General features: G+C 31.6%; 1 protein-coding gene across 3 annotated transcripts; it reads right to left on the bottom strand.

Annotated features, from left to right (window-relative positions):
- Positions 1–479: 479 nt before the first annotated feature.
- LOC124543268 (sodium/potassium/calcium exchanger 4) lies at positions 480–18,498 on the bottom strand. Of its 3 annotated transcripts, none has more exons than XM_047121429.1 (10): positions 18,286–18,498; positions 4,729–4,911; positions 3,998–4,185; positions 3,233–3,419; positions 3,086–3,160; positions 2,703–2,980; positions 1,986–2,148; positions 1,799–1,900; positions 1,589–1,710; positions 480–1,270 (listed from the first exon to the last, which is right to left on the bottom strand). In XM_047121429.1, exons 1-10 carry the CDS (start codon positions 18,302–18,304, stop codon positions 1,043–1,045), a joined length of 1,545 nt encoding a protein of 514 aa, XP_046977385.1. In that variant the 5' UTR covers positions 18,305–18,498; the 3' UTR covers positions 480–1,042. The 3 variants fall into 3 exon arrangements, with proteins under 3 accessions (XP_046977385.1, XP_046977386.1, XP_046977387.1); XM_047121430.1 differs by lacking the exon at positions 18,286–18,498 and adding an exon at positions 18,007–18,218; XM_047121431.1 differs by lacking the exon at positions 18,286–18,498 and adding an exon at positions 11,063–11,154.
- Positions 18,499–18,503: the final 5 nt, after the last annotated feature.

Here is an 18,503-nt window from a genome sequence, read left to right as displayed (position 1 = left end):
ATAAGCGCTCCAGACCTACGCACAACCAAGAAAATGAGCGGGATTACGGGATAAAATACTTTGTACTTTAATTAGAAATGGTCCGATGATCGATTAGTTTCTAAATTATGACCTAAGCAGTCATTTGTAATTCACCAAAACTTACTTAACTATTTTTTTTTATTTTGTAGTTGCATATGTTCAATTTTTTTTTGGGCACGTGTAAAACCGTATATATTGAGCAAATTATGGTACCTTTATTTGTAAATATATAAGTAATAAGAAAAATAGAACAAAGAAAATAAGAAAATGAAAATTAAAAATCATATCTTAATACTTCAACAGGAAAAAATTACTGGTACTGTTTTTAATTCAGTAAATGTTTATTAGCCTAGCATTCTCGTAAATTTTTTAATTGGAAAATGTATTCTATAAAATCCTTAATATTGTTTAGGATTAAATGTGGTGGAGCGTAGGATTATTTTCAACTGAAATAATACTGAAAATAAAAATCTATATATTTTATATTTCTTAATTGCTGATACATTAACATCGTACGTATTTATTTACAAAACAATTTTTCCGACTTAAAAATACAATGTACCTCTGTTACAAAGGTAAGTTAAAAGGTATACAAAGTATTAGCATTGACTTCGCACTCTGATCATTAGCTGATAATAGATGTAGATTATAAAAAATATTTGGCATTAAATTCAGATAATATTCTATATAATTCCAAACTCTTATTCTTTTAAACATCAAATTATATTTTAAGACCGAAAAAAATAATGTAAATGAATAAAAAATAAAACGAAATCTAAAAAAACTATGCCGCTTAGTTCCCAATCAAAAAGTTAAAATTAATAATATCATTAATAATAAACTTAACTTTATTAATCTTTGTTTGTAAAATTGTGATCATCGATATCACTTTAAAACTAAGAGTAAAAATTTAGTACGGTTTGCGAACAACATCGTGTTAGAAAGCTGGTGCTTCCTGTGGATCTGACGTGAATGACATCACTGGTGAGGCTTCATTCATATCACTGCGTTTGTTTAGTAGTTAAGATTTCAGTTCGTTTCTCCTGCAAGTACGCACGTTCACCGGGAAGAAAACATTCAACTCGATGAGAGTGGCTAGTACCAAGAACATAGCGTACATAGCTAAGCACGCCCGCCCTACCGCCGCGTCCAGCTTAAACTTGTTCAACCAGAACGTGAGGTACAGAAGCAGTAGCGTAGACAACAGGGATATTGCAGAATATTCTAAACCCATCGAATTTATCTTCACCTAATGGAAGAACAAAAGTTTTAACAAATATATTATTATTACAATAACATGCGTAGCAAAGCACTTCGAAATTCAAAAGAGTCGTCCAATTGTGACAATCACTCGAATATTGATATTTTCCAATTAAGTATTAAAAGCTTTATTTAATCATTTTAAAAATTATAACAGAATGACATATTAATCGAAGTTTTATGAGTGATTATTCATAATCAAACTACGGGCCCAAATCGCTTGGCAATATATTTTCGCTGTAAACATTCGCTTTGTATAGTATAATTCGCATTTGTAACATTCATATAACGGTAATAACGATCTAACCCAATAGTTGCCAGGTTCAGCTGGAGTTAATGAAGCTTTGATTAACCACGGTAGACCCAAACACAAAAGTATATCGAATGTGTTTGATCCTATTGAGTTGCTAATACCCATTGATCCATGGCCTGAAAAAATATATACACACCACAGTGAACAAGATTTATTTTTGTTAAATGAAACAATAGATATTCGGACAGTTTTTACTATTTTTACCTTGTTTAGCTACGATCACACTGGAAACAGCTTCTGGGACCGACGTTCCAGCAGCTAAGAAGGTAATCCCCATAACTGAATCTGGTATCATCAGCGTATCACCTAGGATTTTTTATGATAGAAATCACACAGTTATTATTCATTACTGTTAATGTAAAAAACATCTGGTAAATTTACAAAATCCTACCGATAATGGTGATCATCCACGCAACGATATACGACAACGAGCCTATCCAGACAATGCACATGATGAAGGTCAGTGGAAACCAGTTCTTGAAACGAGGTTTCTCGCAATCGGGTATCGTGAAGAGATACACCAGATGTATCGGCCATGTTATAATCCACGTCGTCTGAAATAAACAGCTTTAATATTATTGGAAAATAAATTAGAATCAAAACTAGTTCACTGCAAAAAGTATTGCTAGGGTTGTATTATATTAATACTCCTTGTTACCCAAGATTCGCTCGCGTTTTTTGGGTTGTTTGTCATAAACATAATATCACAATACAATCAGAAGTTTTATTTTATTATTTCACGATAACAATATCAATATCGTCAAAGAATAATACGAAACTTATAATTGTAGACGAGTTCAAAATCTCATCACTTTTATTACTTATTACACTGAGCATATAACTCAAGCTTTTTTATACAAATTGGAAACATTACACTCGCTCATTTACAGTAAAATTAAACACTACTAGCGATTCAGAAAAGAAAATACCCTGGCCTGAGAAGTACCAGCAGAAGAAACTCAGCGGATCTTTTTATTTTGTCCCAAAATATATGAACCTTATTTAATAAACCCATATTGACATCATTATAAAGATCATCATAATGACATTTAATCTTATTTTCCTTTGCTTTCAGACTTTTTGAAGCAATACACTTAAATTTTACTACCTTTGTAAGTTTACTTCTTCCAGATGGCCACTTCCACAAAGAATGACGATATTCTTCCACTACTTCTTTATTCCCTTCTTCTACGTTGCCTTGATTAGCTTCTTCTTGACATGCAATTTCCATATCACTGACCTTCGGTTCGTTTTCCCCACTCACACTTTTATCATCATCATTTTTAATCTTTTCGACTTGGAGAGACGCATCCGAGGAGAGTTTCTTTTCATTTGTATCCGTAAATAGGGATACACTCTTAACATTCCCATTGTGCTGATGATGATCTAGTGGAAATAAATTGAACTTTAATTTTATATCGTTTGTAAAACAATTAATAATATGATTGCTGTTTTTCTATAATGTCAATAAATACATAAATCTATATATACCATTGTCCACTGGTAATACGGAGTCCTGTTTTTCATTATCTTTCTTCAAAAAATTTGAAACACAGATCCAACTTCCTGTTGTGAAAATATTTGAATAAATTAAGAGTTAAAATTGAATCTATTTATAAATAGATCATAAATACTTACCTTTAGCAAAATTTTGAATAGATTTGTCGTAATACATAATACAGATATATACTCCATACAATAACACTAGAAGGAAAGCTTCGTACCACTGCACATATTCGTCGTGCATGATGCAAATAAGTATAGAGACTGTTATTCCATATGCCAGACAATCTCTTGTTAATGGCCACCAATCAAGAGGTACCACCTAAAATGAAACAGAAATAAATATTTTACTTAAACATATATTTTTCTGCTATCTATGAAGTTACAGTACAAAAAGATGAATTAAAAGTATAAACACCTCGCCTTATTGACTCCACTGATAACAGAAGGGCGATTCAATGGAAAAATAATGCTAGCATTCTTGCCACAATTCCATGCGTTCAAGATTTACATAGTAACATAATATTAAAGTGCAGATGCAAACCCTTTACCCCACAAATAAACAATCTTTAATCTACATATGTATGTTTCGATTACTCTAAAAAGAACGATATCTAATCAAATAAATAAGAGAGTCAGTTGTAACTCTCAAAATAGCCTGTACTGGCTACTAAAAAAGCACAAAGCAAGGACATTGTCTCAGTTAAAATTATGGGACGCTGCACTTTCTATTAACGTTGTTTACAGGTTGATTCTAGATAATTAAATAATTTATCTTGTCTGTACGCGCCTATGTGGTTAAATATTTCAGCGTTTTTTTCAAATGATGACAGAAACAAAAAAAATCCCGGTGTATGTAAACCAAAATGCCGCATCTAAATACTGGAATATTATTCGTACCATTCCCGCGCCTATGCCACAGCAGGCGGCCACAGCCAGGATATTGAAGACGGCTGAACCAACGATGGTACCCACGCCGATATCACCCTCAGTTATAAAGGTCCCGATGACGTTCACAAACAATTCCGGCGCCGACGTAGCTGCTGCCATAAATGTGGCACCAGCCACATCATTTGTCATATTTAAAGCTGAAAGTATAAACGAATTATTAATATTTATAATAAGTTTTTATGGTATTATAACTGGTCACTTATCATCAAGTGATGATAATCAGTGGCAAATTTATCGGTTTCGTAAACAATTTTAACTATTCTTACATTGCCAATGCTTTAATGATCGTCCAATGATGTTATGTCCCTTGTGCCTGTAATTACACTGTCTTACTCACCTTTCAAACCGAAACACAAAAATGCTAAGTAAGACTGTTTGGCGAAGGTTTTAAAATATGAAGAATTATATATCATTTCCGTATAAACAAACTCAAAACTCACCGCAGAGTACGAACGCCAAATCCGAAAGTGTATTCTACGTTGACTATAACAATTATGGTAAAATTACAAGGGATACTTCAAATTACCGTTATTACGTCTTTTTATTACGTGTCATTATCGATTTCCAAGGTTTTATTTGAATGAGAAACAAAATGAGTTCTTACAGAATACCACCATTGTATACGGTTCAGTAAAAACTCTACGGAAATTTAAAACAAAGAGGGCTCAGCATTAACTCACCCGTACATATTCTATCAACGGCCGGTACAAAAAATTTATCGCATACAACAGCGAGTGCCAAGAAGAGATAGATGGATATAAATGCGTGTAAAACGATAGCGCCATGCTGCCTCTGAATCTCCGTGAAGAAGCCCGCTGGAAAATCGTCGATGGCCGGCGGCGTGCAATTGCGGAGATATCCGTCTATATCAATAAGAAAAAAAGACATATGAAATAAAAATGACATCCCATTGCAACGTATAAATCTTATTGAATAAATCAAATCAAAATATTCTTTATTGCACACAAGAGGCGGCGTTATCGCTAAAACAGCGATCTCTGCCAGGCAACCTCAAGGAAGAGCAATGAAATACGTGTATAATATGTTTATTTTAAATATATCTTATTAAAACGACCATATTCTCTTCTTTCTAACTACATTTTATTACATAGTAGATATATTTTATTATAAATAAATTATTAACTTCCTTCATCTAATCGGACATCGATCGAAGAAATTAATAAATGATTGATATAAGCCTCGATGATTTGTTCCCATTCACCAGCCACCACATAAAATCTCCTAAACACCAGCTGTAAGAAGTATTACTAATTGTATTAAGGACATTGTCTATACACCATCACGTGTTTCTGTGCCTGTAATTAAACTGGCTTTCTTTGAGCTAACGTCAAAACATAATAATACGTAAAATTGTAATTGTTATTAATGAAGAATGATACAACATGATTTTGAGCATATACTAATTATACTGTCGTATGTATATGAGATGGCCCAGTGGTTGGAACGAGTGCATCTTAACCGATCATTGCGGGTTTAAGCCCTGGCAAGCACCACTATATATAATTGCCTAGTTTGTGTCTATAATTCGTCTCGTGCTCGGCGGTGAAGGAAAACATCGTGTGGAAACCTGCACGGGTCTAATTTCATCGAAATTCTGCCACATGTGCATTCCACCAACCCGTATTGGAACAGCGTGGTGGAATATAATATACCATCTCCTTAATGGAAGAGAAGGTCTTATCTCAGCAGTGGGAAATTTACAGGTTGTTACTTTACTTTTATATATATATAATGTATGATTACAAATTAATTGTTTTTCTTTTAAATTTGAAAAAGTATCTTTTCATAGCTTCTTAAATTATAATACCTGATAGAGAATATTAGCAATAACTCCACACAGAATACATTTTTAGTGATGAAGGAAATAAATAAATAATAGTAACAAACTCTTGAGAAACATCCATCATTTTAGTATTAATAGAATATATTGCGAATTAATATCATGAAACGTGAGCCGATAACATTACAAATACATTTCCTTTGTAATTTTTAATCAGTTAATTTAAAAGCAAATAATGATTTACTAACAAGCAACAATTAATAAAATAAGTCCAATTAAATGTTATTTATTTGAACACTTTGTAGCGCTCACTGTAAGGTTTACTTCCGATGCAAATTTCCTGTGTATTTAGTACGAATATATCATACACATATTTACAATTTCTTCCGGGTTTTAAACATTTGTAATATTTTATTTTTAATTTTAAATAATATAAAAATAAACTTTTAAATTTTTAGTCATGCCAAATTGAGATAAATTATTTTTAAGTCATACATCCATGTAAGAATCAAAAATCTTATATATAAATAAATAATTAACAAATCCTCAAATTAAACCTAACAAAACCTCTCAACACAGGCGCTGCGTGTGATCTTACACAAGGCGTAGTTGCATCTCGTATCGAAATTAAAATAACTTAATTTTAAGTGTACATATTACCAATATTCCCATTGCCTAATCTGATTTTACAAGAATAGTCGATTTACATACATTAACACGTACATATAGAAAGTAATGATTCTTACAAATAAATAATTAGAAATATCTATATTTAATGTATATTAGGTTGCATTGATTTACATATTTTTCAATTTCAACAATTTACAAATATTCAAAATTTTAATGATAATAATAATCATAATCCCCTCAAGAATATTGCACACATAAGAAGCAATTGAATAAAAGACAATATTGCAGTTCACAGCGGTATATTCACGGCACCGTGCGTGTACGCATAACATTAAGTCGTAACAATTAGCATATCTGCTTTATATTCATAAAAAAGTGAGAATCTCAACTAGGAACTTAAAATGCGAGACTCATTAACTTAGAACACGCAATACATTTCATTTACAAGATAACATGCTTTATTATTATCGAAAAAATCTAATTAGTTGTAACTATAGTTTGACAACGTTTATTATTTTCACGTAAATTTCGCGTGGGACGCTTTCATTTATAAAGTAATCTGATATCGAATGAACACGAAGTAGTTTTTCTGGTAAAAAAAGTATTTTTTTAAACTGTTACCTGAGGAGGCTTTTATAATACGATTATATGTAATAATTTAGTGTAGAGCATGTGCATAATAGTTTCTGATCTCGGGTTTAAAAATGAATTAAAAACTGTATATTGAACTATACGTTTTATATGATTAAAAGAATTACTTATGTATTCTTTATTACGGATTATGCATATATTATTTTAATACGAAAAATGTCAGCGTGGGCCACGTCTTCCAACAAGACAAGCTTGAATTCCAGCGGAGGTCTGCTGATGTTAAGTAATACCTAATATAAAATATACAACGACAAAATGTATAATATATACTATTATATATACTATTATACATTTTGTCGTTGTATATTTTATATTAGGTATTACTTACCATCAGCAGACCAACCAGCCAGAACAAAAAAAAACTCTATGTGTTTAATACATTCTAATAAGTATGTTATACTATCCAAATGTTCGCCCCCTTCACAAAACCCCTACTGTCATAATATCTAACTTTTACCAAACATAAAATAATATATAGTTAATTCATAAATAAAGACAAACCCGAAAATGAACTGACATAAAATAAGAAATTCATGAATAATTAGAATGTCATTCGTTAATTTAAATACGACGTATCAACATTTATCATCAGTATGTAATTTTCTTAGACATTGTCACGAAAACTCATTTGATCACGCAATTTGTCACGTGCTTAAACTATATTTGAAAGTGAAAAAATAATTATTATAATTTATTGTTATTCGAGTTATTTTTTTAGTTACCATCTTTATTCCGCTACGATTTTTTAAATGCAAATCGACTGTATGATAATTGTCTGATAAGTCTTCCCAAAAACATTTAGATAATTAATCTTTATACATAAAATATTTAGTAAACGTAAAAGTCACTTCGCATAACACGATCATAAATGTCAGAAAATTGTATGCGACTTTTGCTTATATAATTAAAATGAGGTACACGTATTTCATGTATAGAATATATAATACTATATTTTGAAACCCAAATTGTGCCAGGGATGTATAAAATTAGGTATATATCGAGAGCGACCTAGTTAATAATATTTGTTCAATTATAATCAAACAGGTCTGTGTGAATAGAATATAAATAGGATAGAACTGCTGTCCCTTGTATAGTTTTAACAGCGACTTAACATTCGTACCTAATTAACAATATAATAACATAACATTAGAAACATGATATTCACGATGAAAAATCAACATTTACGTGATCGATAAATTAAAGTAATGACGGCTATGATTTTTTTTCAACATTTAAATATCTCAATCAGGTATCAACTTTGAGGACCTAGCTAGCATGAAAAAACCAAAATTCCGTACGGATTACTATGAATTGGCAGCTCAGCCTTTCCAGGACATCGAGTTAATGTGAAACATAAATTGATATAGTACGACACAAATTAGATGTAGCATCGGCAAAATTCGTAAAACTGATTACCCTATCGCGCCATTCGACGCTATTCGTTGCTATATTTTCTCACGTCCGAGAAAACAAGTGCATATAAATCGGCGTGTCAAATTGATGAATATATTAACTCATATGATATTACAAGTTATTACGTTTGTGTAAAAATCATATTCACATAAAAAACAAATATTGATAATTTGGGATGGCGTACTTAATTCGGATGTGATCGGTTTTACGAATTTTGCCGATGCTACATCTAAGTTGTGTCGTACTATAATTATTGTATGAATTTATGATTAAAAGAAATCAAGAAATAAATGCGCAATAAAATTAATAAACATAATACACTATTCTTCAGTTAAATAATAACAACATATAAAATATAGGACCACTTAACATACCATCGAATTACGAATTAGTCTCAAGAACAGAACGTAGCCAAAATTAATTATATATTAGTAAGGGCACACCAATTGACTTTTTTGTGGGTCGGAATAGTTCAGCAACCTGCCTCTTGAAATAATCATTTAAACGATTCTGATTGGTAACCCGTGTTAGAATACTAGGTATTGTCCTTGGAATTGCTTGAATGAAATCAAATAGTTCAATCGGAAATGATGTAATTAAAAACAATCATTATTTATATTCATATAATCGAGTTGAGATGGCCCAATAGTTAGAACGCGTGGATGTTAACTGATCATTGCAAGTTCAAATCCGAACAAGCACTACCGAATTTTATATGATTTCATATAAATAAAGGAAAACATTGAGAGGACGTTTGAGTAACGTGTATGAATTAGCTCCAAAACTTCTACAAAAACAGGACAATCCTTAGCCGTAGAGAGACTACAACTATGTATTCCCTATACAGTAAAGTAACAGACTACTGTTACTTTACTTTTTCGTCGTTTCTTTTTCGAAATTTAAATGAACATATCATATATGGTTAATAAGGTGGTAAAAAACATACTTCCCTATTAAAAATATTTTATAGCTTTAAAATAGTACCTACTATGAATCGAGATATTCTAAGGACAGAACATTATTTAAATTAATTTCTCTCCAAAACTTTACATGAGTTATCTAAAAATGTATTAAAGTATAGAGCATTTATTTTAAGACATATTTTTTTATTTTTCAAACATAAACACGAGTAGTTTATTGAAATCGACAAGTCTTTTAGTTACTATAAAATCGAATTACTTTATTACATCCCGAAACACGCATTTTAACACTCTTAAAACATTTACGCGTAAGTTAAGTAAAGTAACAGCAGGTAAATTTCCCACTTCTGGGATAAGGCCTCCTCTTCTATTAAGGAGAGGGTTTGAAACATATTCCACCACGCTGTTCCAATGCGGGTTGGTGGAAAGCACATGTGGCAGAATTTCGATAAAATTAGACACATGCAGGTTTCCTCACGATGTCTTCCTTCACCGCCGAGTACGAGATGAATTATAAACACAAATTAAGCAAGGCAGGCAAGCACCACTATATATATATATAGTGGTGCTTGCCTGGGTTTGAACCACTGGGCCATCTCAGCTTCAGCATTTACACGTACATATGAAAAACTTTCTAATACATCTGTAATAAACGTTTAATTGTATTGTAAAACATTGACTAGTTATAATATCGTACATCATTTAATTTATGAAATATTTATAATTGGCAAAGTATTACCCATTCTGATGTGAAAACACAAAGTAAATCGTATTACTTAAGTATTGTTTAGGAAGATGGGCTCTCATTGATCCATTTCCTCCACACTCGAGATAACTTGAAGTTATTAGACGAAGCAATTTATGTACTTGTACACTGACACGGCTTTACACTGTTTTAACAAGCGAACACTTAGAACTTCGAAAAGCGAATAATGAATATTTTTTAAACTTTTTTTTTTATTGTGTTGCATTTATTTCTAGGCTCCATAGAGATCGTATATAATTTTTCTGTGGCTTCTTTCCTTTTCATAGGAGACACGTAAATAGTATTCAACCGATTCCTTGTTTTTATTGTATAAAACACGTGTGACACTTCGGTTTATATTAACACTAATAATTTATATTAATTAATGGCATTATTTTAAAGATATAACATTTAGTAACATAGTCACTTATAAAACATAAAATTTCACTAAAAGAAGAAAAAAATGATAGTCGATATATAAAAAGCAGTTATGTTATGCACTCTACTATTATTATAATAAGAGGATAATATTATCAGTAAGCGCTAAAAGTGCTAAAATCAGTAAAAGCTGTCTGAACAGCTGGCTTAAAAGCTCTTATTCACATTTGTTTTATTTTCAAATCAATACAATAGTATTGCAATGAATTCATTGTAATCTTGTAAATTTATAATAAATTGATTTTTTGTTGTATAAATTTTATCATTTTTATTTAGGATATTTAATCGTACCACTAAGATATTTTATATAAAATTAATATATCACTTTTAAGATCAATTTATTCACTGATAAATATTAACCAGATAACCGAAAGTCTGGATGAAAACGTTTAATAAATAACGAACATTGTACGTACGTTGGAGCGAACGCATTGCTGAAGACAAACAAACAAAGTGACTTCCTCACTAAAAACGCTCCGACAAATAGCAAAGTCAACAGGCAAATTATCTCAAATGACCACTGCGACAACTTGACTAACCGGATTAACCGATTTTAGAAAATAACGTCAACCTCTTCTTAATACATACAAAACGCGTCTAATAAAAAGAGGAATACTCTGAGTTTTTTTCTTTTTTAAACAACCCATTCTTTCGCATAAGTATCTATCTCACTTCAATTGGCGACTTCGTTTTTCTGGAAATTAAATATAATTTTATTCTATTTTGAATAACTACGTTTTTTATATCAATAAAAGAGCTTTTCGACTATTTTTTTTAACTTTTTTATTTTGAAACAGCTTGAGCAGCAAAGTGCATGCAAGCGAAGACTTTAACTAAAGCTCGTCAATGCGTAGTTTCTTTGTTTCGACTAATTTATTTAATGTGATGATGACTTAAAAATTAAATTATTTATAGTATGTTTTTATTTTTTAATCTGTGACACAGATTTTTATTCATTTATCTCAATGAATTTCAGACAAGAACTCCTCGTTAGCATATTTAACCAATAAGTCATAATTACCGATCATTATGCATTGCACTTTAATCTTTCTTTTCTATATACTTTATTGCCGCTCGCGCTCCGGCAATTGTATGCTAATATTACTAAGTACGCTATGTTTTATCGTTTGAAAAATGTGTTAGTGTATGTTTTATTATGGATTGTTGTTATTGTATTTCTTTTACCTCGCGTAACAGAAGACGATATATGTATATATATAACTATAAACTTCCTTCATCCGATGCTTACCTAAATATGTATAGAAATCTAGTATCAAAACAGTTCGTGAAATATGAAGGAAGTTAATTATTAACAGCGTGGATACACCTAATCGCACTCGAACAATTTTCCAGCGATAAAATGCATTTTTTTTAATTCCAAATTTTCATAATCTGAGCCAATCAGAATCATGTTTGACTATCAATGGCTACTGTACTTTAGAGTCGAGCATTTGGCGACGTTAATGATATAATTGCAATGACTTTATCCAAAAAATCGAGCTACAGATGTTTAATTTTATTATAAGAGAATGGTATATCACAATGATCTGATCAATAAGGGTAAATATTAGCTTGAAAAATTCACCGCTACAAATCTCGATATTTTAATCGAACGCATACAAGATGCAGCGCCCATTGTACGGTGATCATATTATGCCAGAAATATACTCAATCAGAACGAGTCGCGAACGCACGGAATAAGGACATAAACAAGCATTATTTTTTAATATAAGATTAAATTTCCCGATTACTGTCTAATATTACGTAATAATTAATTAAATCTATGTTCCCCTCTCTCTCTCTCTCTTCTTGGCGTCTAGTTAAAAAAGTGTTTATTTTTATAGTATTTTAAGCGTATTTTCATCTACATATTATAGCTACGTAAACTATGTAGTTATCATTTTAAAGTTTTTGTTATATTTTTCGTTAAAATTATATATACCTAATGTTGAATTATATTTACAATAAAAACGAATTATATTTAAAATACATGGATATATATTTTTGAAAAACGATTAAATAATACAAATATATTGAGCCGTCTAACCGGAAATTTTTCGCGCCAAATGTCTTACAGATACTAAATTAATATTAATATACAGATACCGTAAATTTTTGGAACTTAATGCCAAACTCCATAGAGTCCTGACTTCATTGTGTTTTCATTTATATTAATACGATTACCAAATACCGTAAAATAATTACAAACCGAAAAACTCCATCTATATCATACATATCGATACTTATGTAACAGTTAAACATGCGAACCGGTAGTTTCTTTAAATGTCCAGGAACGTATGTATTCCACTTAACCGATGTTTCAATGCTACGACGTATAATAAATTAAGCTTTGTTGACGTAAACTAGATCTAATAGCTTTAACGTGACATACTACGTTTGAGGAATAGTGCGTGCCTCCACTCGTTGAGATATCATCGAATGCATTACGAAGGAAATTGACATATGAAAGAAGGCAGGAAGTCCGCATTAAGACCTCTTTGATATTAGCTTCTTTCGATATACCGCCAGTTAGCTACAAACGTAAAGTACCTATGGACCAATGAACGTTTGAAACCACCGTATATATATCTATAGTTAGTGGTTACGGATAACACGAAGTCAAAATACTCGTATAATAATTGTATAATCTTAATATAAAGCGAGGGAAATTGAAAAGCTGAGCTGCTTTTTTTAATAACATTATATATATCCTAAGAAACACGCTTCTATTTCTGGTATATGTTGGTTATGTTGTAATTCAATATACTTTGTATTGTAAACTTGAATGAATTAGTGAAATTCTAAGCATAGACTATTTCAATTTTTGACCAATGGTTAAAAAGCTTTGTTGGTTTTGGTAGTGGTTTATAAGTAATTTTTGCGGTGACAGTATCTATTATAGCATTATTCTCTTTAAAGAGTGTTTTTGTTGTATATACGAGTGACACTCATTATATACACGCCGATGAAATGGAGGACGAGAAGGGTCGTGAGTGATTAGACCTATAGTACATGTGACGATTCCCATTTTTCCATCATAAATAGGCAATTAGGCAATATCGATTAAATAAATATCAATTTTTAATATACATCAACTTATTTAAATACAATTATGTATATTTTTTGAATCTCTGTATCGCATTATACGTGTCCATATGTACAAGTAATAAAATTAGAAACAACTTATTCAAATTTAATGGACGAAGGAAAGGATTTCGATCAATTTAGTTATATGAGGTATAATAAGATAGCGTTTTCACTTAGTTTTACTCGCGCAATATATAAATAAATGACTTTCTAAGATTACCCAAAAAAGCAAAAAGAAATGGTTATTTATAAGTTGGTGGTATACATTTATATTGTTGTCATGACGACGCATTCGCTTCTACGAGTACTACACGTCGCCTCGCTACGGGAAGTTAAAAAGTATATCATTACGTTTGCAGCGCAACATCTAAACTGAACAACGTAGTATATGACAATTTCTTTGTTTCAGTTAAAAAAACAATGTAAATTTTAACGAATTATTTGGAAGAAGTTGAGTGCTAAAAGTCTACAGATGTATGACTTATTGTTAATTGTGTATACATGACTTAACAGTCAGTCACTTAAGAGTATGCCTCTATATAGAATAAATGGTTTGACTGCAACATAAAATAGCTACATTCAAACAAAGTGTTTTACAAATAAGATAAATAATAATGGTCAAAAGACAATTTCAATTATTTAATCTCAAATAAAATATTTAGATAATGTCTTTTAAACAGTTGCGGGCATTTTTAAAGAAGAGAATCCGACTGCGCATAGAACAGTGGCGTGTACTTGGAGAGGCCTATGTCCAGCAGTGGACGGGTACGGGCTGATGATGATGTAGATGATGATGATGATGATAAAACAGTGACATTATTCTGGGGGCCTAATCTAGTCAAGTATAAAGTGTGCAGGTGTAGAAACAACGTTTGTACGTGTTTCTCAAGAAACTGGAGTGAGAAAGACTACGAATTTCTAGACCAGCCTTCCAACCAACGCAGAAAGCTAAGATGTTCATTAGTACAGAGAGCTGAACACAGCTACTATCGATGCCTTTTTTTGCTGGAAAACACATTGATGGTTTTCTTCCACATGGGGTCTGGCTATTTGGCCTGTACACCGTGTGCGCTGGGTAAACACCTAAAAACCCACGGTACCAATACCAGCTGTTTTTAGAGACTTATTGGAGGCATGTTGGCGGAAAAGAGATTGCATATATAAATGACCGAAGCTGGTCTTTTTCAGCAGTCTTTTAAGTAGCGACCAAGTGTGTTAAATCTAGGAAAAATACTAATGAATTACTTTCAATCTTTGAGTTGCTGCTGCAATTTCTCGACAGAAAAACTGGTTTTCTAAACGTTAGCCCTGAGTTGAACATTAACAGTTAAGGAGTCTAACATTAGGGTTTGTGACACGTACAGAGTGGTTGAGCGCTCATTAGGAATATATATTTATTGATTTAGTAAGTTAAATATCATAAAAATGAACAATGTATCAAGTAAATCTCTTCTTTTCGTTTTACAAATACTCCCTAATCAAACAAAATACAACAAAAGTCCAACCAAATCCATCAGGATCAAATACAAACATGAGAAAATGATTAAACTAAATTGTCTACAGCAACAGTCTTTAAATTTCCCAATGCTAAGGGCTAAGGCTTCCTCTCCTTTAAGGAGTAGGTTTGAAGCTAATTCCAAGATGCGGGTTGGTGAACAAAATTATTAACGCTAACTATTTTAATAAAGCAAAACATTTGTGAAACATAAGACACTAATTTACCAATTTACTCGAAGCATTCTTGATTAAAACTTTGAATAAAATAGAAAATGTAAGCATTTCAAGAGATATTAATGAGCGCCAAACATTTCACTACCATTTGTTTCCAGTAAAAAACATATATGAAACCCAATTAGCCACACACTTTAAGGCACAAAGTAAAGGCAAAATATATCAGAATATTTAACAAACAATTTCTACAAACTAATAAATATCCTAGGGCGTCTAAAAAGTTCACTCCAAGCTTTCTAGGGCGTACTGCACCATGAGTTTTTACATAAGAAAATATTACCTACTTACTTTGTACAACCTTTTTGGATAATGTTTAAATTATAATTTTTTCCCCATAATTTAAAAACAACTTATTAAAAATATTAATATGTCTATCGTTGAAGATCATAAAATTACAATTATGAAAAGTATCCTTTGATAAGAATACTATACATACTTAAATTCAATAAAATAGTAGTAGTATTTTTAAAAACTTTTGAAAAAAAATACAAGTTATTTAATCATTTTAAGAGTTAGGTATATTTAATAGCAATTTGATAACATCATTATCAAACACAGAGTATTTTTTTAACTCGGACGAATATTGGCAAATTTGTACAAGTCAATGATAGCGATCTTGTGGAATTTTTGTTTGATTTGAATTAGCTCGTAAACTATAAATATGAGGTAAATATGTTCATATTCACTTAAACGTTATCCCACGACTGACACGACAGACGTTTAGAGAGCCTTGTCTTAATGACGTAACTCCAATAAGTAATAGTAAGCTTAAACAACTATTTTTTTTTAATCTAGATCTTTGAAGTTCGTATTTCAAAATTATTCAAAACATTTTTTTTTCAGGTAGGCCTTTATAAATACTTTTGAATCGTCATAAATGTAATTTACTATTATTTCTGAACGACTATTCTACCATGAAAACCTGGCAAGCAATCTAGTAATAAAACAATTTAGTACATAAATATGTAAATAAATTTAAGTGAACTGTTATCATGAAAATCAATGAAAACTAAGTTCAGATTTTTATATCAAATATATCATTATTAATTCATATGACATTTCTTAAAAAGAAAAAATTTCAAGACGTTTGTTTCATAAAATACGCCAATTATGAAGATACGGTGACACCTCGAGGTAGGTTTCTTTAATATAAAATAAATTTAATTTTATGATATTCATTTTGATCAGAAGTTTATAATACACAAATCTAACAATAATTTATTTCATAAAAATTATAAAACCTAAATGTAACTTTTCTTAGCGATATATATTTACAAATAATTCTTTCGAATTTAAAGTAATAATTATTTTTTTCACAGAGTCATTAAAAACAGAAACAAAAACTTGGCTATTCCCGATTACGTAAAGCAAGTTAATGAACTCACTTTAATGGCTTTAATTGAAATTGTATACAAATATTCTAAAATTAAATCCAATATTTCATTTATTAAATAAACGAAATTGAAATTTATTTACTGTATATTTGCGCTGCGTTTTAAAATAATTCACAGGGTCAATTAAATAACCTGAAGTAAAACGGAAGCCTAACTAGAAGTAACGTCTACACCGTCACTTGTCACTCAGTAATGATCGATAGCGGAGTTTTCAGGTGGAAACAATAGAAATTTAGGCAGATAAAGATGAACGATGATTCCACCATCGCCAGCCCTGACAATTTGTCAATTGTTAACCGGATGAGGCGCTAATCCTGTGCCTCCCCTACTTCTAACTTTAGGAACGCTTGCCGACGCAAACGACCGTAAAATTAGCCGCGGACAAGAAAATTGCTACACTTTAAAAATTATTAAATGTTACATGATGAAATTAAACAATTTTAATATTAACTTCAGATAAGACGTTGATATTTTGCTTCGCGAACAAGAAAATACTGTAAACAATATTATTATTTATATAAAATAAATTTGTTACGGAACCTAAAATATAAATTGTACATTTAAACAACAAACATTACATGCTTATCATGTAATGTTTGTTGGCGCACAGCAAATAATGTAATTTATAAAGTATATCAAATTTGCAATACAATAGAGAAAATGAAATTGTATAAGTTTTCGTCATTTTAAATTTATTTTATTGAAGTCTAAATTCATCCATAATTATATGGAAGAATTTTGATAATGATTAAAGTCAAAAACATGATATAAAAATGTAAACACATTTACACTTTGGAATAAAACACATACGAGATGTAAATATGCTTGTAACAACATAGGCCACTAAAATGTATTACAAAATGTATTTGTGTATTTGTTGATATTGTTAAGTAACCTTAAATATTCATGAGGACATAATAATAAAACGCGATAAAATGCTTGTATTAGATCGTTGCGCCATAATCGGTACTAATTCGTTTACGAATAGTCATTGTCCAGGCTGATAGCCACACCCGTAATTTGTGAGTTACATGTGATGACTTCTATTTTCGGGTCAATTAAATAGGATTATTTCTTTCAAAATTGTTGTAATTTTAACGCGTTCTTGGAACTGCAAGGAGGTCGGACGCGATCGCGACAGCACATACCTGTCGCATTGTAAGCCATGACGCGTCTTCAGTCTTCCATACTTACGGGCCCCGGCCGGCGTCTCGGATGCCACAAGCCACTACATTCACTTCGAATAACAGGCACTCGGGCCGCCGATATAATCTTCTCCCCTGCCCATTAGCTTCGCAATAGTGTGACCTAGCCATTCACAGAGAATAGGACGCACTTCCGACCTGTTTCGATGTATAACCTTGCGGGTACGCGGTGTGCACTTCACAGTCCCGGCTGGGGACGGCTACTCGTTTAATGTAACGTACCTCGTTCGGAGGCATTCATCGTGGTGGCGGAGGGATCGCGCGGAGACGACCGAGAGCGTCGTCAGTGGCGTCCAAATGCCGCGGCCAGCGCTCGACGGTACATAATGGACCGGGCGGAGAGCTCGTCAAAAGAAGAATACGGGATCCAATTATATATTCTCATACAATACACGTACGTCGGGCGGCGCACGGGCGCAGTGATGAAGTGACTCCGAACG

The sequence above is a fragment of the Vanessa cardui genome, chromosome Z (assembly GCF_905220365.1).
Source record: "Vanessa cardui chromosome Z, ilVanCard2.1, whole genome shotgun sequence".
Classification (NCBI taxonomy): domain Eukaryota; kingdom Metazoa; phylum Arthropoda; class Insecta; order Lepidoptera; family Nymphalidae; genus Vanessa; species Vanessa cardui.
The sequence above is the reverse complement of the archived record's forward strand: the minus strand, read 5'-3'. Positions and strand labels throughout refer to the sequence as shown.